Source organism: Mercenaria mercenaria, chromosome 1 (genome assembly GCF_021730395.1).
Source record: "Mercenaria mercenaria strain notata chromosome 1, MADL_Memer_1, whole genome shotgun sequence".
Classification (NCBI taxonomy): domain Eukaryota; kingdom Metazoa; phylum Mollusca; class Bivalvia; order Venerida; family Veneridae; genus Mercenaria; species Mercenaria mercenaria.
Genome location: NC_069361.1, coordinates 79,047,874 through 79,075,857, shown reverse-complemented (window position 1 = coordinate 79,075,857; position 27,984 = coordinate 79,047,874). Strand labels below are relative to the sequence as shown.

Below are 27,984 nucleotides of genomic sequence, written 5' to 3'. Positions count from 1 at the left end.
GTTGACGGACAGATGAAGGGCGATCACAGAAGCCAACCTTGTCACTACGTGACGGGGAGCCAAAAACAACATTGTTGGTCATACACACAGGGGCAGATTTGTTTTCATGAATTACAATCATTTGTCCATTCCGATATTACTCAAAACAGAAGTGATACGAGATTTGAAGATTAACACTGAGTTTTCCGTTTTAAAGTTTAAAAGTTAGTACAATTTGAGCGGCATGAGAGAAGTAAGTTTAAGTTACATAAATAAAGAAGTTTTCACTTTCATCCCTTTGTGTTGCTTTCTTCTTTGGGTTTATTTCTAAGTGGTGGACAAAGACTTGAATGGAATATCTACAGTTTTAGATAATCCAGCTAAAAACAATAACATGGAAGTTTCGACACAAGAGTTTATTTATTTCCCAAGCAAACAAATAAGGTACTCATTAACAATGCACAAATGAGACATAAAACAAAAGATTTCTGTTTGATATAATCAGTCATCAAGTATAAAATGTAACAAAAAGTTGAACTCTGCAAACTATGATCACCTACTGTAAATAAAGCTACTGTTCAAAAGCATATACTAGAATGTTTATTTATGCATGACTTTAATAATACATAGAATTACAGCCTACTGAATTATAATTGCTAAATAAATTAAGAATGCTAGAAATACTCTCTTTTCTTTATTGAAAGCTTGCCTACAGAAATAAACATTTACTATAAAATTGCGTAGGGAAGAACAACTATAGGGTTAATGCTTTGGCAATAAGAGTAGTAAATTGATGCTGAAACTAAAGATGACACACCAGGCATATTAGTAAAGTATTTTCTGCCAGGTTTTTATTTTTGCTGTTATCTTCAAAACACAACAATCTAATTTTTTTTACAGTGGTTCAAATTATAGATATTTCACTATCAAAACTACATGGTCTGTTGGTGAATAAATATAGATACACACTGTTCAGTCAAAGAAAAGCTCGAGCCTGATATGGATTTCCAAGACAATGTGTATATCTACCTAATTAACAACAAACCACGTAATGTTTTTTGTCCCAACTTTCCGTGTACTTCAGTGTACTTGAGCATTTCAATACTTAATGTATTCAATCCAACTAGGCCTTCAATAAAGCAGGTAGTTTGTTTTAATCCAAGTTTGACAATTACTAACCCAGTAAGAAATATATTGCATCAAAATATAACGTCTCTTAACCAATAGGTATGCTGAAAGCTTGTAGAAGACCAGATAAATGTCCTTAAGTACAAGCTAAATTTCTATTTATCATCATATACCATTACACAGTTGTGTTAAATTTCTGTTAATAATGTGTAAATACATATCATAACACACGAGCTTGGGGAAAATTCTGGATAAATGCAGATAATGTAGATTAATACTGCACAAATATATATGAACAAATATTATTGCACAAACCATGATTCTGATACATATGAAACAAAAAAATGAATGGATGATGCACTTGTAATGATTGTTAGAGGAAAAAAAAAACATTATTCCTAAAAACAAAGCCACACCTATATAAAATCCATTGTTTGTCACCCACAACCAGTCCTTTCTGTAACTCTCAATTCAATACTGACAAATGCAGTGAAATATAGTAAAGCTAACTATATGCATCCAGAGAAGTGTAAAATCATGTCTTACCTAATAGCTTAATAAAGACTATATGTCTTCAATACGCATTTGCAATTACTAGCTTAAGATAGCAACAATCTATAAGCCTAATAATTTTAGTCTAAAATCAGATATTTTCTCTTTGTCAAAATTTTGGGAATTCTCAGAAATTAATACATTCCTAAAATTTCCAATATGAATTTTCATTCAACTTAAAGAACCACATTCCCGAGTTTGTTTCTTGATGTTTCTAAATGAAATCAAATAATCCATTTTTTCTTCATTCTTGTATATACTTCACACCAATCATTAATGCTTTCACCTGAAAATCCATTAATAAATAGAGACGTTCTATTTGAAAGCTAACAAAATGTTGTATAAATGGTCAAGCGGATTTTATGATTAACAAGTTTTTATTTAGACTAAATGACATAATCAAAGATTGACTCCAGTAGCTTCTCTCCAAGAATTACTGTAATCTAGCCTTTGAACATATTGAAGCACATTTAAGAAGTTAGGTTTTAGTGATTTTTTATTGCTTACTTTGGCGTAGCGGTAAAAAAAAGAACATTCCCTATCCTTTTACAAAAAACAACAAAAAAACACTGGACGATGTCGTACTAATTTAGTTGTATAAAATGACATAAGTTACATCAACTTAACATTTGTAGGAATTTGTATAAGCACTAAAGATGACTTGAACAACTTTGTATATAAAAATCCTTTTTAATTCTTCAAGATGGTAGCTATATTTTTATACTTTAATGTATCAAAATTTGTGATATTAAAAATTAAATAACAACATTCTAAAATGTTTCACTTTTAACAGAAAAAGGACAAAAATTTGAAGTATCACTTTTTCAAAAGAACTGAGATATTTCAAAAGTATTTGTGTTGTGATATGGTCGTGAACTGATCCGGTATTTATTTCATCTCTGCAAGCAACTAACAACTTCCACACATAAGCAAAGGTGTTCGACAATAGTCTCTGGATGAAAGGGTGTGGACAAAATCCTTTGTTCCTTATTGCAAATATGTACTATGGGTGAAAACATGCTCTATGTTCTGTGAACATTCTCCTGTATTGAAGCAATGAAACAAAAATATTAACAGAAACGTAACAAAATCAAATTTACTGGTTGGATCCAGTACAACAAAAAATGTACATAATGAAATCATATTTGCATTTTATAACGAGTGACAACATCAAAATTTACAATTATTTCCTTCACTATACAACACTGTACTAATTTACAATCAATATTAAAATGACCTTTTGAACTAAATATTCAGTACACATAACATTGCTGTACATTATTACATTTCGATTTTTATGCTATATTACATCTAAATACAGAACAAGGCTAGGTGATGCTATCTTTGTTGATATTACAGATAATAGCATCCTTGCCAAATAATGCCAAACATATTATGTATATAAACTAGCACTAAATTTTCATAAATGAATATTTTATAGTCTGTAGACTTTTCAGAGACTGAGTGCAACATAGCTGTATGTCTAATAAAATAAAATGTGGGTTAACAGCAAAAATGTTGCATGTCATCACATGTATAGACAAACTTCTCAATAGCTCCTTGTGTTTCAACTACTTTGCACTCGGCCGTCATTTACAGAAATTAATCCATTAAAAAGCTCATACAAATTAATGCTTTAACAAATAGCACATAAATTTACAGTAACATGTATGTACAAGCATTATCTATTGGGTGCATGTACATAGGATAACTGGTTTAAGGTAGTGGATCTGAACTATTTTTTTAATGACACTTGGCAATTGCCTTGCAATTATGTATTCAATTTGGCATTCTTCGGTTTTTAATGTACCTCAACGCACATGACTTAACAGTAAGATCTGGACGAAATACAAGTATAGAGATTTTATAGGTTGATGATTGTTATTACAGGTCCACTACCAGTACTAACAATTGTCAATTTCAGTTTGTTTACATATTCTCCTTTATATGGGAGTTCGGCATTCCCCAATTGCTACAAAAATAACTTTCTGTTACGGCCAAAGGATGCCAAAATCACATACATGTACAGAAGATACGTAACTGCATGGGAACTGCTGACTGTGATTATGGTTCCATTACCTTAATAAACTTGTAAATTTGGTTCTGCCACAACATACTAATATGAGCAGCACCATGAGAAAACCAACATAGTGCATTTGCAACCAGCATGGATCCAAACCAGCCTGTGCATCCGCGCAATATGGTCAGGATTCATGCCGTTCGCTAACAGTTTCTCTAATTACAATAGGCTTTGAAAGTGAACAGTATGGATCCTGACCAGACTGCGCAGATGCGCGGGCTGGTCTGGGTCCATGCCGGTCGCAAATGCACTATGTTGGTTTTCTCATGGTGTGGCTCATATCTGTAATCATTACTGCCTTTAATTTTTTCTTAAAATTTAGGTGACCATGCATGGATTTTGAGGTTATCTTAATAAATAAAATTAAATCCAAATGAATGAATAAAATTTCCATTAATTTATCTTCTAAAAGTTGCAATCTAGGAATTCTTAACTCCGTGACACAGTTGATTTGGCCTACACCATGTTATTTCATGCCCACTAAATTAAGCGATTCCACAGTACTTAATTTTAAAATGTCTAATTCCCAGATTATGTAGAAAGTGTTCTTATACCCTAGTGCATAAGCGACATATATACATATGAAAAGAAAAGAATCATGTCATTCATACAAAATACTTTTCAAAAAAACAATTCCAAATGACCACTTACAATGACAATTTTTTTGGCTCTCCTGAAGGAGGACATTATACAGAAGTTTCTTTTCTGAAATCAAAGCAAACTATTGATGTTTATATTAAAAATAATTATAGCAAGTTCCTGTGATTTGTTCTGTGAGACTATAAACTACTACCTAAGATGTAATTCTAAATAATATTTTCCTAGAAGTGATTTTCTCTATGACTATGGCCTGTAAAGTTGTGGCATCAATGCTGTTGATGAAACAGGATGCACATATTCAATTTCAACTTTAATATGGAAAACATTTTCAAACTAAAAAAGATAATACTGAGCAGTCATTTTTTACAAAATAAATCTACAATTTTCTCACGAATCACAATATGCACCAAACTAAAACAAGAAAATGTCATTGTTCAATCATATATAACCTGGTAATTTATGTTTCGCATGTATTCGCTACTTTACCCATTCAATCCTTTTTCACTACCAACTAGTCACATCAGTTATTATGAAAGCATCCTCGTGCTAGCAGAGAGATTTGTAGCAACTTCTATGTACAACTATCTTACTGCGCAATACAACTTAGTAGCTCTTATGACATAGGACTTAACTAAGTCCTAGGACTTCATATCTCTGCTCTCTCTACTGGCACCAGGATCCTTCTATAGATACTAAACATCTTTAAGATGACAGACCTTTAAAAGTTAAACTTTAAAAATCATCTCCAATAGTTTCTCACCCAAAAATTATTTCAACAGAGTAATCCCCACCCCCCTCCCTTTCACCTTAAAAAAAGTTACTATCTCTATAAAAACAAGAGCACTGCCTTGCGGGTGCTGACGCTCATCTGATTTTTTTGTATAATAGAAATATTGTCCTACCCATGATTTTCTAAGTCTAAAAAGGGCCATCATTTTTGCAATAAGCAGGACAGAGTTATGTTTCTTGATGTATAGCGTCCGCTTATGATGGTGATAAACCATTGCAAGTTTTAAAGCAATAGCTTTGATAGTTTATGAGAAAAGTTGACTTAAACATAATACTCAACCAAGAAAATGATTTCTTAGTCCAAAAGGGGCAATAATTATTGCAAAATGCAGGATGGAGTTATGTTGCTTGCTGTACAGGGTCAGCTTATGATGGTGAACAAGTGTTGCAAGTTTTAAAGCAATAGCTTTGATAGTTTAAGAGAAAAAGTTGACCTAAACATAAAACTTATCTAAGAAATTTGATATTTTCTAAGTCCAAAAGGGGCCATAAATCTTACAAAAAGCAGGATGGAGTTATGTTTCATGCTGTACAGGGTCAGCTTATGATGGTGAACAAGTGTTGCAAGTTTTAAGGCAATAGCTCTGATAGTTTAGGAGAAAAGCTGACCTAAACATAAAACTTAACCAAGTAAACTGATTTTCTAAGTCCAAAAGGGGCAATAATTCTTGCAAAAAGCAGGATGGAGTTATGTTTCTTGATGTACAGGGTCAGCTTATGATGGTGAACAAGTGTTGCAAGTTTCAAAGCAAGAGCTTTGATAGTTTAAGAGAAAAGTTAACCTAAACATAAAACTTAACCAAGAAATCTGATATTTTCTAAGTACAAAAGGGGCCATAAATCTTGCAAAAAGCAGAATGGTGTTATGTTTCTTGCTGTACAGGGTCCGCTTATGATGGTGAACAAGTGTTCCAAGTTTCAAAGCAATAGCTTTGGTAGTTTAGGAGAAAAGCTGACCTAAACATAAAACTTTACCAGGCAACGCCGACGCAGACGCCGACAACCGCTCAAGTGATGACAATAACTCATCAATTTTTTTTTCAAACAATCAGATGAGCTAACAACGCATTATTGAAAAAGAAATTGTGTTTTTGTTTCATTTTTTAATCGAAAATTTCATAGGCTGAAAATTCAACATATGGACCATTTTGGCAATTAAATAAAACCTATTCAAAATTCATGGAGTTTCAACTTCCATTTTTACAAACCTTTTGAAAAACAAATGACTTATTATATCTATCTGTCTGCATCAAATTGATTAGCAAGAAATTCATGAGGAATGTGGTCTCTGTCTCGGAACTTAACATTTTAAATAAATATCATCATACAGACATGTTCTTTTAACCTTTTCTGCTCAGATCTGAATAATAAATGCATTATAAAGAACACATTACTTGATCAATGCAATTTAAATTCACCTTCAATTAAGCACACAATAAGTTATTTAGAGAGAGATGGTGAAAATGCAAGTCATGGTGAATACTGTACAAAGGGACTATGATAATTTGCTTGCCTACATATTCTACAAACAAAAAAATCGCTTGAATTTGTTTGATAACAATAGAAGTGTAAAGGCTATTCTACAAAATTATTACTTTGAATGCATGATCCTTCTCTAAAGATACTTCTGACAGTTTCTAAAAGAAAAGAAATAATGTTGAAATAACTTGCAAAATAAAGATTTAGCACTGCCATATAGGACTACGGTAAGTTAACTACATGTATAAATGAATATTTTACAAAATTCTACTGCACAGGATGCACAGTTAGGCAAGCACCATTCAAACTGAACACAATTTTAACACCAGTGCTGTTTTATTGTCAAATAACAACACTATACCTTTGGCCGGGGCGGGGAAATAGATACCATAGCATACTTATGGACTCTCAATATTTTGAGTTGAACGCACAACTGTTATAATTCCTTCTTTATTTATGAGTAATGACAGTTTTGCATTCAACCTTCGTCTTGTTTACAAATCAAATGCTTAACTTAACACATTAACAAATGAAAATTCACCATAGTAGTACAAGTTAAAGCTCTTCTTGTTAATCTTTTTAAACACTGTGCATGTCTCTATTTCAATCTTTTTTAAGCAATTTGACAAACAGAATACCTTCTAGTCTGAGCTAAACTAAACACTAAAAGCTTTATATCCTTTTCTGTAAAGCTGATCTCCGAAAATTGAAAAAAAAACACCATTTGCTAAATGTTGCAATTACAAAGTTAAGATATTACGACAAACTAATACAAAATGTCTTTATATAGAAATTTCAATGTAAATATAACAAAACAGTTATACTGGCTTAATAACATTCAACATACAACCATTGTAAGATTTAATGAGCATGTTTTAAAATTCAATGCATGAAAATAATAAGAAATTTTAAAATGATACATATTTCTAACTGCTACCATATGTTATCAAAAGAAAGGTGTATCATCATATCTGGCAAAACAGCTGACCACAGGCTGAAGCAATATTATTCCAACCCCATGCTGGCTACAACTATAGCTAGTGTCGCAAGTCAACAACATCTGCTTAAAATTGTAACAGTAGTCGAAATATCAGCAACGCTAGAACAGTTCAAGCATTTTGGCTACAAACAGAGTATTTATGTTTATACTGTTAATTTTGTCACCAACTACTACTGAAGCAAGATTTTTTTGAAGTTCATTCTGCCTCTAAATTAGGTGAACTGGCCCCTTGCTCACAATACATTTTTCAGTCTCAGCTGAATTTGAGATTGAAATTTTGATAGCAAATTTTAATAGAACGTCACGATTAAATTCCAACTGAGACTTACCATCTATACTGCATAGTCACTTGAAAATAAGTCATTCACTGAACATTTAATTCTTATTCTAACACGATCCGCACCAATTGCTATATAAACATATAGCGAAATCTCCTATACATGAATCTACGATAAAATTTGGTTGGCTGTTACATTTCACCCCCTTATGATTGTAACATAAGAGATTCTACTTCAGTTCCATTACATTCGAATTATTTCAGGTCCAAAGGGTTGAAAACAGCATTTTAAAAACATAAATATAATAAAAAGTCATACTGACCTATGTGTAGGTCCGTAAAACACGCTCTGATCTGTACGAGCGAATTCAATTAGCTTAATTATGATTCAGCGGTGACGTCATAAATGTATGACATAAAGTATGACGTCATAATGATGTAACGTCATATAAAAGTTAATCTCGTCACTCATAATACAGGGTCAACTCGCTTATTTTGATGATTCTGTTCATAATTAGTTTGCGAGCTGTTAGATTACTAAATCATATATATTTTTCAAAATTCTGATAAAAAATAAACAAATATATATACGTTCCATTAGCTATGCAACACTTTCTAACCATAGGGGGTAAATTGTAACAGCATATGACCCGAATGACGTGTTATGCTGAAAATGTAGTACGTACTGTAAAATGCGAATTATTTGCGTTGTTAGAATCGAAATAATAAATATGTTCCAATAATTTTATCAATTGATAAAACATGGGCAGTCCTTTGGATGCGAATAATTAAATCACTCGTGCTGCGCACTCGTGATTTAATTATTACGCATCCAAACTCCAGCCCATATTTTATTAACTGATAAAATATAGGAACAGATTTATTATTTCTTAAACATACAATTTAAATATTAAAGACAAATAAAACTTTTATTATCAAACTCAGCAGAGACTGAAAATGTTTTACGAACACGGGGCCAGACCATCACATTTACACTGTCCCCCGACACGGACGAGAGCTGACATAAACAAAATTCATTCAGTGTCCGACTTATGCTACATCATGAACATTTTATTGAATTGTTCTGTCTCAAACATTGTCTGGTGTCAGAATCATCTAAGAGTATTTTCATCTCCAATTTTAGTTACATAAGGAACATTCAGAAATGAGCATTGCCTTACATAAACAAAACCATTCTGTTGCCCACTTGCTAGAATACGAGCATTTTGATTTATTCTGTCTCAACAAGAGGGTCATGATGACCCTGGGTCGCTCACCAGAGTAATATGAGCTACATGTTTCAAATGTCAAACTGATGATTTTTAGAAATTTTTTGGAAGATTTTCTGATGTACAATCAAGTAACCCCTGGTGTGGGGCCAATTTTACCCTGAGGGTCATGATTTGATCAAAGTTTGTAGAAGTCTACTAGGCAATGTTACATATCAAATATCTAACATCTAGGCCTTCTGGTTTATTTTTAGCAAATTTATGAAGATTTCCCTATGTACAATCAAGTAACCCCTGGGGCTGGGTCAATTTGACCCTGGGGGGGGGTCAAGATTTGAACAACTTTTGTAGAAGTCCACTAGGCAATGTTACATGTCAAATATCTAAGCTCTAGGCCTTCTGGGTTTTTTTTAGAAAATTTTGAGGATTTTTCTATGTACAATCAAGTAACCCCATGGGGCGGGGTCAATTTGACCCTGGGGGTCATGATTTGAACAAATTTTGTAGAGCTCCACTAGGCAATGCTACATGTGAAATATCTAAGCTCTAGGCCTTCTGGTTTATTTTTAGAAATTTTTTGAAGATTTTCCTATGTAAAATCAAGTGACCCCTGGGGCGGGGTCAATTTTGATCCCAGGGGTCATGATTTGAACAAATTTTGTAGAGGTCCACTAGGCAATGCTACATGTCAAATATCTAAGCTCTAGGCCTTCTGGTTTATTTTTAGAAATTTTTTGAAGATTTTCCTATGTAAAATCAAGTGACCCATGGGCGGAGTCAATTTTGACCCAGGGGACATGATTTGAACAACTTTAGTAGAGGTCCATTAGGCAATGTTACATGTCAAATATCTAAGCTCTAGGGCTTCTGGTTTCTGAGAAGAAGATTTTTTAAGATTTTCCTATGTAAAATCAAGTGACCCCTGGGGCGGGGTCAATTTTGACCCTGGGGTCATGATTTGAACAAATTTGGTAGAGGTCCAATAGGCAATGCCACATGTCAAATATCTAAGATCTAGGGCTTCTGGTTTTGGAGAAGAGTATTTTCAAAGTTTTTCCTTTTGGTTGCCATGGCAACCAGAATTCTGTATGGAATTCAATTCTTTGAACAATTTTTAAAGAAGACAATCCAAGGAACATCCCTGCGAAGTTTCATCAAAATTGGCCTTTTGGTTTAGGAGATGTTGTTTAAAGGAAAGTGTGGACGGACGACGGACGGACGTACAACTGACGGACAGACGACGGACGGTGAGCAATCACAATACCTCACCCTGAGCACAAGGTGAGCTAAAAAACTGCCAGAAGTCAGAACATCCCAAGTGTATTCTGCCTCCAATATATCAAAATTCTAAAAAAACAAGAGCTGTCTCCGTAGGATGACACATGCCCCCGATGGCACTTTGAATGAATAGTTATGGCCGATGTTAAGAGTTTAGGACCTTTGACCTACGGAGCTGGGTCTTGCACGCGACACATCGTCTTACTGTGTCACACATTCATGCATAGTTATTTTAAAATCCATGCATGAATGACAAAGATATGGACCAGACATGCCCATCAATGCACTATCATGAAAAATGATCTTTAACGTCTAAGTGTGACCTTGACCTTTGAGCTACAGACCTGGGTCTTGCGTGTGACACGTCGTCTTACTGTGGTACACATTCATGCCAAGTTATTTGAAAATCCATCCATCGATGACAAAGATATGGACCGGACACGCCCATCAATGCACTATCCTTTAACGTCTAAGTGTGACCTTGACCTCTGAGCTACGGACCTGGGTCTTGCGCACTGCACATCGTCTTACTGTGGTACACATTCATGCCAAGTTATTTGAAAATCCATCCATCGATGACAAAGATATGGACCGGACATGCCCATCAATGCACTATCCTTTAACGTCTAAGTGTGACCTTGACCTTTGAGCTACGGACCTGGGTCTTGCGCACTGCACGTCGTCTTACTGTGGTACACATTCATGCCAAGTTATTTGAAAATCCATCCATCGATGACAAAGATATGGACCGGACACGCCCATCAGTGCACTATCCTTTAATGTCTAAGTGTGACCTTGACCTTTGAGCTACGGACCTGGGTCTTGCGCACTGCACGTCGTCTTACTGTGGTACACATTCATGCCAAGTTATTTGAAAATCAATCCATTGATGACAAAGATATGGACCGGACACGAAAATTGCGGACGGACGGACAGACTGACAGACCGACAGACGGTTCAAAAACTATATGCCTCCCTTCGGGGGCATAAAAAAAAAACAAGGAGTATTCTTACAGACAGTGATTCAAAATAATTACAGCAAACTGTCCACTCGTATTTAAAAAGATATCACAGAGATGAAAATAAATGACATTGCACTCATTCAGAACATAATGTACCAGTTAACCCTTCAGAAACACTTGTAATCCTGGATAGAATGAAATGGTATTACACATGATTATGTACACACACAATAAAAGCCACAACAGCTAACCCTTAGCCTGCTAAATTTCTAAAATGGACTGGTCCATTATTCAGTTTGGGCAATACCATTTATTATTCGAAGGGCTGTTCACTGAAAATTTACAGACTGAACAGCGAACAGTGCAGACCATGATCCGTGTAGGCTGATCTTGGTCTGCACTGGTTGCAAAGGCAGAATCATTTGCCGCCAGCAGGCTAAAGGCTTATTTCATCTATCATGAATTCTAATCATTATCTAACATTTTCTACATTTGACTTCAGCTAAAAGTTTTCTAACAAAATCCAAAACTTTCAACAAAAGACAATATTTCTGCAAGGCAAAGACTAAAACTAAATTTCACATTTTCCTTTTTAATTAACCTTGTTTCTGTAGGAAGACCAAGTAAGTACTGGACCAGGTATTAACATAGAACCAGTTCTTTAAAACTTCATATTGGACTTCAGGCATTGTCATACTTAACCCTTAGCTAGCTAAATTTCTAAAATGGACTGGTCCATCATTCAATGTGGGCAATACCATTTATTATTCAAATGGGTATTCACTGAAAATTTACTCACTGAATAGCAGACAGTGCAGATCTGCCTGATCTTGGTCTGCACTGGTCGCAAAGGCGGAACAACTTGCCACCAGCAGGCTTAAGGTTAATTGTCTGCTGTCACTCAAAAACAGAAATTTAATCTAGACCTCAAAGAAAATATTTAACATCATAACTGATAAACTTAAAAATTTAGAACAGTTAACTGTCAATTTTACCTTACTTTAGCACAGTACTTTAGAAATGTGCATTAACATTGACTGTTTGTCTTAAAAGTGAAATAATTTTTCAGAAAAATGTTTACTTCAGCTGAAGCTAAATGCAGAATTTTTTTGTGGATAACTGAATAAAACGTTTAGTTTCTCTCTCAAGAGAACTCATGTATTTCCATATGGCAAGTATTGCTTTATATTACACCACAATGATGCTTCTTTGTTCTGTAGGTGATTACAACATTGTTTCTATGACAACCTGTATACAAACCCTGTCTACCTAACCAGTAAGTCAGATCTGTAGTTACTGAGCGAGTTCAGCTGTCCAACCATAGTAAACTTCTTTAACTGGAGTAAATTACCTAGCTGTCCAACAACAGTAAATATTACTAATTAAATGTAATTTTTGTCTCCTGTGACAAAATTAATGGCAAATAAACTAAAAAACCTTTAAATTCTATTTGAGCAAATCATTCGCCAAGGGGTGTCGTAAAATAAAAATAAGTGAAATAATTTTGTATCTGTTAACTGTAATGCATTTTGCTCAATAGCCGCTAAATTATGTTTTTGAAGACATACATCTCATTGGTTAACTATAAGACATACATCTCATGGGTTAAATACAGTTGCCCAGCTGAACATGCACACCAAGATGTAATAATTATGTTAAATATGTTTCTGTAGAAACAAAGTATCATGTGACTGGTCCAATGTCTGCTGTAAAGGTACACACAGGGAAATGTTTGATGTGCGTCTGCCACTGAGACGACAGTTGGAAGAATTTTACACCCATCCAATCAACGCCATCTACTGTCACTGTAACAGATAAATCATAATGTTTAAAATTACACCTTAAGTATTTGTCCAATCATATCTAATATCACGTTAGAAAATTAGAAAAATTGAAACTGTGAGAAGTTTCGTTAATATCTGCATTGCTGGATTTATCAATTTAAAAAAATGTCAACAGAATTGTGGTTTTCTTACAGACTACCATTACTAGAACTTGCTAAAGATGCAATTTGAGCCGTGCCATGAGAAAACCAACATAGTGGGTTTGCGACCAGCATGGATCCAGACCAGCCTGCGCATCCGCGCAGTCTGGTCAGGCTCCATGCTGTTCGCTTTTAAAGCCTACTGCAATTAGAGAAACTGTTAGCGAACAGCATGGATCCTGACCAGACCGCGCAGTCTGGTCAGGCTCCATGCTGTTCGCTTTAAAGCCTACTGCAATTAGAGAAACTGTTAGCGAACAGCATGGATCCTGACCAGACTGCGCGGATGCGCAGGCTGGTCTGGATCCATGCTGGTCGCAAAGCCACTATGTTGGTTTTCCCATGGCACGGCTCATTTATTGAAATGAATCCAGCAAAAACTAAAAAACACAACCCTTTCAGTTTTATTAGCTATTTTTTTTTTATATTGTGACCAGGTTACTGCTGGATAAAAATCTTTAAAAAAAATTTCTGCCTAATTATTAATTCCTCAATATATGATGTGCGTATTTTGTGTATAATCAACATATAAACTGAAATTTATGTCAAATTTATTTCAACTTTTTTTACAGGAAAAGTTATATTCTCTTTTCAACACAGATAAGAGTGAAAATAGAATGAGAGTACCTTTAAGTGACTGGTTTAGACTTTTGGAGGTACATATCAATCTGCTGATTCCATCATAAACTGAAGTTTTTGATTCTTCTTTTGACTTCTTCCCAATACGTACTGAAAAGTCAATACAGGCTCTTAGTTAAAACTTTTTCCAAGTACATATATTAACTACGAAGTAGAAGTATAAAATATTTCAAAGTTCCTTCTTTAACTTCCTGAGTTTTAAGTATATTATAGCATTACCTTAAATTTTAAAGTTCTACATTAAATTTTATTAATGACAGTAAGAAATCAAATGTATACTCTGCTATTTTTGAGCAACCAAAATTTCCGGAAATTTGAAGACAGTCCAAAAACCAAGAATCAATCTTTATATAAATGTTTCCCATAAAAATAAATAAAATTCTTTTGCGGGAACTAATTTTCGTGAAATAATCAAAGAGACAAAATCAGCCAAATTGATCGGAGTCTTAACTTAGTATCAGTGGCCTAGTGAATGGATTCTCAAACCAGAGGCTGACGATTCAAACCCCACTCGAGTTACAACACCTCCTCATACAACACTAGTATCCACTTTTCCCAAAGTGATTTTTTGGACTACTGTATAAATATGCATGCCAGACAACCATTTGGATTGTTGCCAAGCAACCATGTTTTGCCATAGCAACAAAATAAAATGATGTGCATATTCTCAATATAACCATCTATGTATGTAGCAAGAATCATAAAAAAAATATTTTTTACTTTTAAAGTCAGCGCATGATCAATTTTTTGTCACAATTTTTGGACTAAGTCTATCTGTTGCTACCACAGCCACATTTTTAACACAGCATTAAAAAGAAAAGATGTGTTCATTCTCCATACTGCCATGTATCCATGGGCCAAGTTTCATGAAAAAATATCTCATACTTCGAAAGCTATCCCAGGGTCCAATGACTGACAGACTGACTAGCGGACGGCCAGACCTTGAGTCCCCACCAATATTTCACTGGCAGAGAACTAATAAATACTAAGTCTATATGGCAGTATACCAACATGGATTAATAATGACACTAGCAAACATAAAGGTTTCTTGTATAAATACAATACATTTACTTTTCTGTTTCTTTTCTCGTGTCACAACTATCAATGCAAATGGCACAGTCTGGTTCTCTGCCAGAGCAGGAAGTTGATGTTGTGGTGACAGTCTGACAACATGTAATGACTTGAAAACGGACTTCAGGGAGGACTTGTTGCTGTCTTTTTTGCTTGATTTATCAACTTTGTCCGATGATTCCGTCTTATTCGCCATGGTCCAGTAATCAACTTGCAGTTCAACATATTCTCTTGGTGAATACGAGGCTGAGGCTGTGGGTGGTGTTACCCTTGAAAGAATATGTAAAATTTTAAGCACCATAACAGTATAATATGACCAAAACAAATAGGTAAATGGGTCAAAGAATATATGATTTAGGAACAGGCAAAAAGAGATTCTGAGTCATAAATTTAGACCTAAATCCTACTATTTTTATTATCGATATCTTCCACAGTTGTATATTATATCGCTTTCAAATACAACTATCAAACCAACTTACAGTGAAAATATCACTAAACTAGAAAGAATTTTTAAGTACTACACCTATTTAGGCTGCTTCATAATAACCTTTCCCCATTTAATGTTATCTGCTAAATGTAGAACTATTTATAACATTCAGTGTAAGCTTTAAATGCTTAGACTTGTCATTAAGTTAAAAGCCCTTAACCTTTAGCCTGCTGGCGCCAAGTGATTCTGCCTTTGCGACCAGTGCAGACCAAGATCAGCCTGCACATCTGTGCAGGCTGATCATGGTCTGCACTGTTCGCTATTCAGTCAGTAAACCCCTTCAAATAAACGGTACCGCCCAAATTGAATGATGGACAAGTTCATTATAGAAATTTAGCAGGGTAAGGGTTAATGACTCTTTGACTACAGATTCTCTTTTGTTTTGCATTATCTGGCTCATATGAGAACAAAGTTTCCCTTGCAAATGGAGAGAATGGCTTACCACAAACTGAGACTAATTAATAGAATGGAAACTGGCCTTTGTTACTACCGATCAATTACCAACAACAAAACCTTGTAACATTCTTACATACAGCACACCTTTATCAACAAACTGACAATACATACCCTAAAAATGGAGCTGATCCGCTGACATTTGGTGAGTTTGGTGGAGTATTTTTATCTACAGTGGCAACATTTTGCTGTGGTGGAGAACTAGACAAGGACGGTGCCGGTATACTCTCATCAAGATCTATGGACGTCATTAATGCTTCAGTTGTACCTATCTTAACCTCCTGTTTACAGAAAGCATAATTATAAAGTCACTAAAGTTAAATACTCTTTTACATACTGTGAATTCCTTTTGTGGAAAATGCATAGACATTAAATTTCATAATAGAAGAATAAAAAATGAAAAAAATAAAAAAAATTGCTGGGACATCAAATTTCCAAACCCACAGCCAGAGGGGGCAAGTACTTGGAAAGCAGCGACCTTAACCACTCGGAAACAGAGGTCCCTTTAAGTTTTATCTCTGATAAAGCATGTTGGCCTTTGAAACATTTTTCAACCTTTATCTGTTTCTCTAAGTAAATTACCGGTAACATCTCCAGAGTAATAACCATTTTAAAACAAACACAAAAACAAGTCTTCCCATATGGTGTTCATCCCAGAGAGGTTGCACTGTACAGTTAATACTGGTTGTCTGTCAATAAAATCTCATTTTAACATTTACATGGAATAGATATTAAAAGCAAATTACCTTTATAAAAATAACCCTTGTTAAAACACCACAAAAAGAACTAAACCAACATGAGCAATAGCATCCACTGGGCATCTCTGTCACCAGCCATTCATTATGCTTTTGATTTTCAACATTGAGATTTTATTTACATTTCATTTACAACTGAAAACTGTGTTACATGCATCTGTGAAATATAAAATCAGTTATATTTTTCCTTATTTTCGTTATAAATGCCTTATCAATATTTAGCCAAAGTTTCCTAGACAATACTTTAACAGTACTTACACAAAGGAATGGAACAAACACTTGACAAGACTCCTCATCACTCCTAAAACAAGAACATTACAAGACTAAATTATCTTAAACACAAAAGAACCTTCCTAAACTAGACACACTTGAAGAGAAAATATTTGTCCAGTTTGTACAGGTTTCTCGATTGAAACAATTTCTGGGTTATAGAGGTTAAACAAGCAACTAGTATGTGCAGATGCTGACTGCTCTTTTATTATTTTTTGTAAGACAGACCCTAAAAAGAATATTGTGTTTCAACGTTTCTGGTTATTTCTCTATGTCTGTCTTCTAAATCTGTTTGTATTTTGATTAATTTATAGTCACCACCAGTAACCCATATTTATTTATTTTGTTGGGTTTAACGTCGCACCGACACAATTTTAGGTCATATGGCGACTTTCCAGCTTTAATGGTGGAGGAAGACCCCAGGTGCACCTCCGTGCATAATTTCATCACGAGCGGGCACCTGGGTAGAACCACCGACCTTCCGTAAGCCAGCTGGATGGCTTCCTCACGTGAAGAATTCTACGCCCCAAATGAGGTTTCGAACCCACATCGATGAGGGGCAAATGGTTTGAAGTCAACGACTCTAACCACTCGGCCACGGAGGCCCCGTAACCCATATGGGTACCTCCTTCAGAAGACTGTTAGAAATTTTGCTTAACAGACAGTGAAAGTTATACAGATTGCACTCCAATTCCAGAAGCTTCTCTTATCTTATCTTATCCCAACGTTAGTAATTTTTAGTTGGAGGAGTGGGGTTGAAGAGTGAACTGAAGTATGCTGTAAACAAGGAATGTTTCAAGTATTCCACAGTACTATTCTAACACATGTCCAGTCTGACTGTTCATCCATATTGCAAATGTGTCTTAATTCACAACTTCTTTACATGTATATAAATCGACTGTAGGACATTTGCCCCCCAGGACATTTGCCCCCCAATGAAAAAATGAACTACTGGACATTTGCCCCCCAGTTGAAATGGCAGATAGGACATTTGCCCCCCCTAGCTTATTTTTGGAATGGACATTTGCCCCCCAATATTTTTGTCCAGTATGCCAGTATATATAACTGTATTTGTTGTTGTTTTATTATCAAAATTACTCTAAAAGACAATTTTCAGTAAAAAAAAAAAACTGTTTTATTAATTATAATTTGATAAATATGTTAATTACTTTTAGGTGTTAAGGTAAATAATAGCATATTATTGAGTAATAAAAGTCCTCATAACAGCATTATAATTTCTTAATTAGTGCAATGTTTTAACACTCAGACTTGTTAATTTGGCTATTATCTACTACAAAATTGTATAAAACAAAGATATTGTACCCTAAAATATGAAGAATGTCTTGTACGAAGTTCCTGAAAAGTCACTGGGGGACAAAAATATTGGGGGGCAAATGTCCGTCTCAGAAATAAGCACTGGGGGGCAAACGTCCTATCTATCATTTCAACTGGGGGGCAAATGTCCAGCCGTCCACTTTTTTATTGGGGGACAAATGTCCTGGGGGGCAAATGTCCCAATTCCATATAAATCAGCCATAGGCAATGCAATGTTCTTAAGACAAAAGGCTTGGAGAATACAGATTTTCTTTGATTGTAGGACATTTGCCCCCAGGACATTTGCCCCCCAATGAAAAAATGTACTACAGGACATTTGCCCCACCGTTGAAATGGCAGATAGGACATTTGCCCCCCACTTCTTATTTTTAGAATGGACATTTGCCCCCCAATATTTTTGTCCTATGTGCCAGTAGATATACTGTGTTTTATGTTGTTTTATTATCAAAATTACTCTAAAAGGCAATATTCAGTCAAAAAAAACTATTTTATTGATAAAAATTTGATGAATATGTTAATTACATTCAGGTGTTAAGGTAAATAATAGCCTATTATTGAGTTATAAAAGTGCTCATAACGATGTTATAATATTTTAATTTGTGCAATGTTTTTAACATTCAAACTTGTTAATTTGGCAATTATCTACTAGAAAGATGTAAGAAACAAAGATATTGTTATTTACAATATGATAATTATCTTCTACTAAGTTCCTAAAAAATCACTAGGAGGCAAAAATATTGGGGGGCAAATGTCCGTTTCAGAAATAAGCACGGGGGGCAAATGTCCTATCTACCATTTCAACTGGGGGGCAAATGTCCAGCAGTCCACTTTTTTACTGGGGGGCAAATGTCCTGGGGGGCAAATGTCCGGATCCCATTTTCTTTGGATCAAACTCAGGGCAGTTAGTTTAGAGTAAACTTGCCTTACCTTTGAACAAAGAAAGATGCCTTCGTGAATTTAAGTGTGATGTTTACAGATACTCACCCTTTAACTTTACACATAACCATAGCTTCTGCGATAGGGATCTGTACAATTCCGCCAGCGGATGACAGATATTTCGATATTCTAGCATAAACTTGTTCTTGCTCTGTAAGATACAAATAATTTGAAAGCTAAAAATCTATTTTCCTTATTGATAGAGGGTACTACATGAGTATCTGTTCATACTGAATTTATTAAACAAGTTGAATAAAATGAAAAAATGTGGGGGTCTGCCAGTATCCCATACAGGTGACTTTTCCGCAAGACTGTAATTTTTAGTGGGGAGATAGTACAAGATACAGAAGCTGCTCCAATTCCAGTCTCACCAGCATGCCAAATATAAAGCTCATATGAATTCACGACCCTTGGTTTTGTAGCCAGACAGTGTTACCATTGGACCACTGTGCAAGCTATCAAAATTAATGTAGATTAAAATAATTATTGTAGGTTTTATATACTTAGAAGTGAAAGAAGTTTATCATACCTAATTTATTGGAGGATGAATCAGTCCTTTCAAATGTGTCTTTCCACATCCAATCACCAAATAAACTATTGTATGTACTGTCTATATGTGCCAAATACTTTCCAACTGCACTGGAACCTACAAGAGAAATTGCAACCAAACATAAAATCAAAACTGCCTTAATGTCACAGCTGGTGCGGTTTCCAGGTGAGTAATTTTGTCGACCTATTTTAATAACTTCCATTCTAACATGACTTGATTTGTTTGTCAACTAAAGGAAGTGAAGTACTGTCTATTCTGCAATAAACAAGGAAGTGTGGACCTGCGAGAAAACATTAGGATGTCTATTATGAAGTCAAACTGCAGCATGACATCCAGTTCATTATTATTCAGATGAATAAAGTTCAGCATAACTTTATCATTAAACTTCAAGGAGCATGTAAAAACGAACATAAACAATGTTTCCTTGTGGTCTATCATCTCATTTACCATACAGCATCATTCAGATGCTGGCATAGTTAACCTCTCCGGCCAAGAGGCTCAATACGTAAATAAACTATGTGAAGGCTTTGAAGATTTTATAATAAAGACATGGCATTCATGCACATGACATAGCTCTAGAGTCTTTAACAAGTTCTCCATGGGATTACTTTTAGCTTTGTTACTGCTAATCAATTAGATTTGTTTCTTTCATACAGTTGAGAAAGTCAGAGAAAAGAAATAGATGTGCTACTTGATTCTGCCTGGTAAACTGTGGACACAGTCTACTTTGGCAAACTGTTTATGTGAGAATCAATCTGATGTAGTCTGGAAGTAACCATTCATAGTCAATACAGAATCCAAGTTGTCGTTTTTTTTACAGCTTTAATTTAAAGTTCAGACCCTACGAGTTGCCTTACAAGACCTAGCTATCAGTTTAGGAAGCTGGTACCTAGTAACTAGAGGCCTGGCTGTCACTTTAGAAAGTTGGTGCCACTATTTTAGTAATATGAGGCCTGGTTGTCACTTTAGAAAGCTGGAGCCAGTACCAGTACTTTCAGTTTAGTAGTTATTACGAGAGGTATCCACACAAATCCTCATCTAATTTTTGTAGAGGCAAAACAAGAGCTGTCCATAAGACAGCACGCTCGACTTTTCTCAGTGCTTAACTCTGAATTAGAGCTTTGCCAGTAAAAACTTTATAAACTTTAACCAAAAAATTCCAAGTTAAAAAGGGGCATAACTCTGTCAAAATTCAGAGTTATGGGGACTGCTTCTCCTGGTGTAGACTTTGATAGTTTAAACAACTATTTTAAGTTTCAAGTCAAAAGCTTTGATAGTAACAGAGATATCTGACTTTATAAAGAACTTTAACAAAAAATTCTAAGTTAAACAAGAGGGCCATGATGGCCCTATATCACTCACCTGTTATCATTGCACTTGAGGACAAGAAGGTCCTCAGAAAAAATATCTAAGTCCAAAGGACAGGAACAACAAAGGGAAGAAATTTAACCAAAAAGAAAAAAAAAATCTTACAAGGTATAGATATGTTAAAATACAAATAAAAATTGGAGGTACCATCCTACCATCCATGTTGTACCACAGAAAACTGGTCTCGTGTTTTCCCTACAGCCAATAATAAAAAAGTTACTAAAATAAGCTATTTATAGTAACATAAAAGGGAAGTAATTAAAAAAAATATTGTAAGTGGACAAAAGAAGGATCTACCAAATAAATCTGTTGATATAAATGAAATTTCAGATCAGTATCTTCATTAGTTATGGAGATATAACAATTTTAATTTGAAATAAAGGGAGGTAATTTGACATAAAATCAGTCCACAGTTATCTACCCTGATTGTCTCAGTCCAACTAATAACAATAATGAAATTTCAAATAAGTCCTGTAAGTACTTACTGATATAAATCCATTTTGATTACAATCAGGGGAGGTAATCAGATATAAAATAACTCTGGAACCTATGATTGGATCTGATTTGTCATGGAATCCAAGATTTATTGTTGTTAAGGATATTTTGGAAGCTTGTATCAAATAAAACCATAAATGAAGTCTCTATATGGCTGCAAAAGCCAAAATAGCCAATTTTGGACCTTTAAGGGGCCATAACTCTGGAACCCATGATGGAATCTGGCCAGTTGAAGAAAGGAAGCAAGATCTTGTGGTGATACAAGTTGTGTGCAAGTTTGGTTAAAATCAAATCATAAATGAAGCTGCTATTGTGCAGACAAGGTCAAAATAGCTAATTTTGGCCCTTTCTGGGGCCATAACTCTGGAACCCATTAAGGGATCTGGCCGGTTCAAAAAAGGAACCGAGATCTTATGGTGACACAAGTTTTGTGCAAGTTTGATTAAATTCAAATCATAAATGAAGCTGCTGTTGTGCAGACAAGGTCAAAATAGCTAATTTTGGCCCTTTCAGGGGCCATAACTCTGGAACCCATAATGGGATCTGGCCAGTTCAAGAAAGGAAGCAAGATCTTATGGTGATACAAGTTGTGTGCATGTTTGGTTAAAATAAAATCATAAATGAAACCACTATCGTGCAGACAAAAAATTGTTGACGCACGCACGGACGCACGGACCGACGACGGACGAAGGGTGATCACAAAAGCTCACCTTGTCACTATGTGACAGGTGAGCTAAAAAGGGCCTAACTCTGTCAAAATTCAATCAGAGCTATGGGGATTGTTTCCACTGGTGTAGATTTTGAAAGCAAATAACTAGTTTAAGTTTCAAGTAAATAGCTTTGATAGCAACAGAGATATTTGACTTTATCAAAAACTTTAACCAACAGCGACGCTGACGCCGGGGCGAGTGCAATAGCTCTACTTTTTCTTCAAAAAAGTCAAGCTAAAACTGCTTAATTATTGTATACAAATTAATGCAACTTTAAAAAAAATTTTAGAATTAAAAACCGAGAACTGTCGACTTCATACTACATATATTAGCAATGCTGGTGGTAATATGGTCTTTGTTGGGTTTTCTTTTTATACAGGTATTCTACCCTGTATTCTTTTTCATCTAATTTAGAACTGAGTTACTTATACTTACCAAATGGTATAACAAGAAATTTGACGTATGTCTGCCAATCAGGTGACTTTGCAGAGAACTGCTCCACATATGGACGTAATACTGAATTGATGAAACCATCTCCACCTGCTATACCTATCTTTGTGGCATTTGGACTTCGAGAATTATAATTACAACTGAAATATGAAAATTTAATTTTCCTTAACGCGATTTTAAAGTGTTGTTGTTGTTTTTTACACAAAATAAATCCAGGGTCCTGAAATAAATTAAACTGATATTGTAGACCAGTCTCACAACACAATACACTGATTGGTTGTTTCAAAGCATATTTGACTAATGGCAAGACTGGTCTCAAAAACTCAAGTTTTTTAACCTTAAGTCTTGTCTCATTTTGTTCCATTTTACTCAGATGAAGGAAACAAATGCATTTTTTTTTTCAAAGGACAAAACTTGCTGCAAAATCCATTTCCAGGTTCTATCTGTGATCACAATAACAGGTTATAAAACAGATTTATCTTTGAGCTAGTCATCAAATTTAACAACATTAGTATAGACAGCCATCTAGGCAGGCTGGAAAGCTACTTGGGCATCACAAACTCAAATCATACTCACAATTTTTGTATTTTTGAGACAAGGAAGTTGATTGTGGCCCTTACATCAGCATCTGAACATGTACATATCATTCTCAGATGTTTGTCTTGTAACTTCTGCACAAATAACTGCAATATAAGTAGAAAATATTTTGAACAAGAAACTATAATACCTCTATTGTAATAACTCAAAAATGCTAATAGCAGAAAACTGTAATAACCTGACAAAAAATTGTAACTAGAAGATGCTTTTGTAGAAAAGCGCATGTCTCCCCAAATGCATAGTAGTAATAGGCAAGAAGTCAACAGGGGACAGGAGCGAAAGTCAAAGAGACACTGATGGTTGGCTGCAATATGGATCATCTACTTGGCATGTCCAATCATCCCACTAAGTTTCAACATTCTGGGCCTAGTGGTTCTCAAGTTATGAATTGGAAACAGTTTTCTATGTTCTGGCCCCTGTGTCCTTGACCTTTGATCAAGTGACCCCAACATCAATAGGGGTCATCTACTCTGAATGTCCAATCATCCTATGAAATTTGAACATTCTGGGCAAAGTGGACAAAATAACTCTAAATAGAAAACTGTAATAACACCCACAGAAAATGGTCATAACTCTAGAAGAAAACTGGAATAGCTCTAACAGGAAACTGTAAAGATTGTACAATGAAGTCTAACAGACCAATGTAGTCTAACAAAAGACCATGAACAGGAAATGCCTCAGGCCAAGGTTTTCCAGGGACCCAGGTCTGTTTGCTCACAAACCAAAAGCTGAAATCACTGAATAAAAAAGTTTCCTTTATTTAATGCAAAAACCAGTTGTATCTTGCTACGTATCTGTGGACAATTACACATTATTTCCTTTACCTGCCCCTGCCATTCTGCTGTATTGACTCATGCAGTTTATCATTGGATCTGCCAAGTATCGAACTCAGCGGGTCTAGTAACTCTTTACGACAAAACTGCAAACTATTTTCCTTACCTGCCCTTGCCATTCTGCTGTATTGACTCATGCAATTTATCATTGGAGTTGCCAAGTACCGAACTCAGCGGGTCCAGTTACCTTGAAAACAAAATTGAAAGCTATTTTCCTTACCTGCCCTTGCCATTCTGCTGTATTGACTAGAAGTAAGTTGTCAGGTAGCTTATCATCGGAGCCGCCCAGTACCGAACTCAGCGGGACCAGTTACCTTGAAATCAAAATTGAAAGCTATTTTCCTTACCTGCCCTTGCCATTCTGCTGTATTGACTAGAAGTAAGTTGTCAGGTAGCTTATCATCGGAGCCGCCCAGTACCAATGTCAACTGGTCCAATAATGCTTTACGGGGCTGAAAATATAAAACCCTCTCATTAAACACAAAGAAAGAAAATTCTATGGAATTGTTTATGCTTTACGTTAAAAAGTCAAAGAAGCGTTTAGAAGTACCTATTAATTTACTTACCTATTTGTAGGTCGTAAAAATGCAAAAGGAAAGTTCTGAATGGCATTCATGCATCAAGAGAAAAATCTTACAGCACATAAAAATACAACTTTACAAATACAACTGCCTGGTATAGAACAGTCTGAAATAATAAGAATTTTCAAGCTTTTTTCATCACAAATAAAACAATTTTTAATCACTCATTCAATTCAAGACAGGTTTAAGATATTACATGTTTTCTATTACATAAATTCAAAAATGCATTCAAAAGACAACACTTCTAAATCTCTCAAATAATAATAAAAAACTTTCATGCCCATGTAATCCATCAAAAATATAAATAACAGAAGGATAAAAACATCATGCTTAAATTCTCATGCTTGTTTTCACTATAACATTGAAAAGAAACGAAAATATAACATATCCCTATCTAGCAAATGAGCCGCGCCATGAAAAAACCAACATAGTGGCTTTGCGACCAGCATGGATCCATGGATCAGGATCCATGCTGTTCGCTTTTAAAGCCTATTGGAATTGGAGAAACTGTTAGCGGATGTGCAGGCTGGTCTGGATCCATGCTGGTCGCAAAGCCACTATGTTGGTTTTCTCATGGCGCGGCTCAAATATGTTAACAAATCAAAGGCAACCTTTACAACCCCGAGAATTTCATTATAATATTAAAACAAGTTACAAATTATAAATATATACTGCTTTATTATTAAAATAATCAAAAATAGATACTTTATACAACAGTGGTAAGGTAACAATATAAGTACTGTAAAATAATGGTGCAGAAATTGAGGCACATTCAACAACAAGCAATGGTCCCAGTCGATAATAATTATCAAGATTCTGTGAAGGCATTTTTTTCTTTGTGCAAAATTTCATGGTTTGGCTGTAACAGCTAAAGTCAGAATTTTTCAATACTTATGGTGAAATATTTTACTAACCCTAGATATGGGTATGGCCATGCATGAGAGGTATTCTAGGTATGAGCTGTGCCATGAGAAAATCAACATAGTGGGTTTGCAACTAGCATGGATCCAGACCAGCCTGCGCATTCGCACAGTCTGGTCAGGATCCATGCTGTTCGCTAACAGTTTCTCTAACTGCAATAGGCTTTGAAAGCGAACAGCATGGATCCTGGTCTGGATCCATGCTGGTCGCAAACCCACTATGTTGATTTTCTCATGGCGCGGCTCATACCTAGAATACCTCTCATGCATGGCCATATGTTTTTTAACAAATGAGAATACCGCAGCGTAAAAGTATTCCTACTTAGTTACAACACTGCCAACCAAAAAATGAAGTTTCAAAGTAAAAGCACAGCTGAGGAGCATTTAACATAAAAGGTATCAATGGAACAAAATCACTTAGATACATCATATACTTTAGTAACCAATCCAAATATCAAAGAATGAGATGGACATAAAAATGTTCACGGCTGATTTATGCATTTTGTTTTATTTATAAATTTATCTTCCACAGATTAAACTGTGCATATCTCTTCCAATGTTTTCTATTATTTGTTTACATGGTCATCAGAGAACTTGGTATATTACATCTTTACATAATTCTACTAATTTTCTTATTCAAACTTTTCTGTCAATTGACAAGTTTACATGACACTTTAATATAACCTTAGTGCACGTTATTAATGAATTTCAAGAAAATACCAATCATCACTTTGGGTGTGACATCTCCCAACTACAACTGTCTTCTCTGAACATGGCTGTTTTTACAGAAAACTTTCAGGTATAAGTAATTTAATTGTTCGTTAACACATGTACAGTGACAGCTAACCTTACTAATTGATTGTGCTGTACATCTGCTATACATTTTGCTCCATTTAAATTCAGCCATGGAATCTCGTTAACAAAATTACTGCTAAATAAACTTGCCTCATTTTTAAAACTGAAACTGTTCTGGAATTCTGTTTACATAATAGTACTCTGCTTAAAACCAGAAGCCCTCCAAATTACCTACACTGATTTAGCTGTGTCCCATACTCAATTAAAACAGAGATAAACAGGTATATGATACATCAAGGTTTTTAGGGCTTATCAATTTAATAGTTTGGCATAGGAAATAGTGTATGACATATCAAGCAAGGGGGTGTGGTGTGTGGGGAGGTGAGGAAAGAAAATAGCAGTGATTCTGTGCAGAAAAGCAGTCATTTAAAAACAAAATAAGGCAGATGACCAAAAGGAAGTTGCTTACCACGTTTGGTGCAACTTTATTGTTATAAGCCTTCCGAACTGGGCGAAACTAGATTATTTTAGTCATCCAAGTTTGGCAAAACTTTTTAGTATCTTGAGCCAACCATGTTTTGTTCAAATTTGTTACTTTAGCATTCAAAGTGTGGTGAAACTTGTTTTAAAAAAAATATATTTTTCTACTTATTTTCTTTTTTTAATATTTTTTGTTGGGTTTAATATTGTACCGACCAGATTATAGGTCACAGGGCGACTTTCCAGCTTTGATGGTGGAGGAAGATCCCAGCTGCCCCTCCATGCATTATTTTATCACAGGCGGGCACCTGGGTAGAACCATCGGCCTTCCTGAGCCAGTTATATGGCTTCCTCACATGAAGAATTCAACACCCTGAGTGAGGCTCAAACCCACATCGTTGAGGGGCAAGTGATTCAAAGTCAGCCACCTTAACCACTCGGCCACGGAGAAGGAAGTAGAAGGAATACTGTTCCAATGAGAGACACCATCTAAATTAAGTGAATGCAAGTATTTTACTGTCAAGGTCTTGTACATTTGGCTTCATTCAAGTATATTACTAAAATAAACATGAAAAAATGTGTATTAACCTTACACTGAATGGTCTTTCCAAAGAAGGCAATTGAGGCAATTGGTTGGGTCAACATCAGAATGGAGCACTTAAAATATGTCCAAAAACATATATGAATGTACCTTGTTTACAAAAAAAAAAAAAGCAAATAGGCAGTTAGACATGTATTGCTTGTGAAGCACCTTAGCTTGGAGCATTAGAAAAGTGAGCACACACACACAAACACACACATAGAAAACATCTAATTCTTGAAAAACCCTAGTTAAGCTAGCCCTAAAGAAACTTGATTATAATAAATACAAAACTTGAAGAAGTTAAAATGTTTGACAGTATTCAGCTAAACAATGAAACAC

The 27,984-nt window shown here is 35.1% G+C and overlaps 1 protein-coding gene across 4 annotated transcripts in view; it reads right to left on the bottom strand.

Annotated features, from left to right (window-relative positions):
* Nucleotides 1-376: 376 nt before the first annotated feature.
* LOC123532895 (phosphofurin acidic cluster sorting protein 1-like) overlaps nucleotides 377-27,984 on the bottom strand; it is a 53,418-nt gene continuing 25,810 nt past the window's right edge. For all 4 annotated transcript variants that reach the window (XM_053551948.1, XM_053551953.1, XM_053551958.1 and 1 more), the window contains 10 exons: nucleotides 24,634-24,738; nucleotides 23,433-23,539; nucleotides 22,842-22,996; nucleotides 19,813-19,929; nucleotides 19,332-19,434; nucleotides 17,001-17,043; nucleotides 16,102-16,268; nucleotides 15,048-15,316; nucleotides 13,965-14,066; nucleotides 377-13,158 (listed from right to left, as the gene is read on the bottom strand). In XM_053551948.1, the coding sequence (XP_053407923.1) occupies nucleotides 13,037-13,158; nucleotides 13,965-14,066; nucleotides 15,048-15,316; nucleotides 16,102-16,268; nucleotides 17,001-17,043; nucleotides 19,332-19,434; nucleotides 19,813-19,929; nucleotides 22,842-22,996; nucleotides 23,433-23,539; nucleotides 24,634-24,738 (1,290 nt within the window). In that variant the 3' untranslated portion in view covers nucleotides 377-13,036. The remainder of the gene's footprint in view (nucleotides 13,159-13,964; nucleotides 14,067-15,047; nucleotides 15,317-16,101; nucleotides 16,269-17,000; nucleotides 17,044-19,331; nucleotides 19,435-19,812; nucleotides 19,930-22,841; nucleotides 22,997-23,432; nucleotides 23,540-24,633; nucleotides 24,739-27,984) is intronic.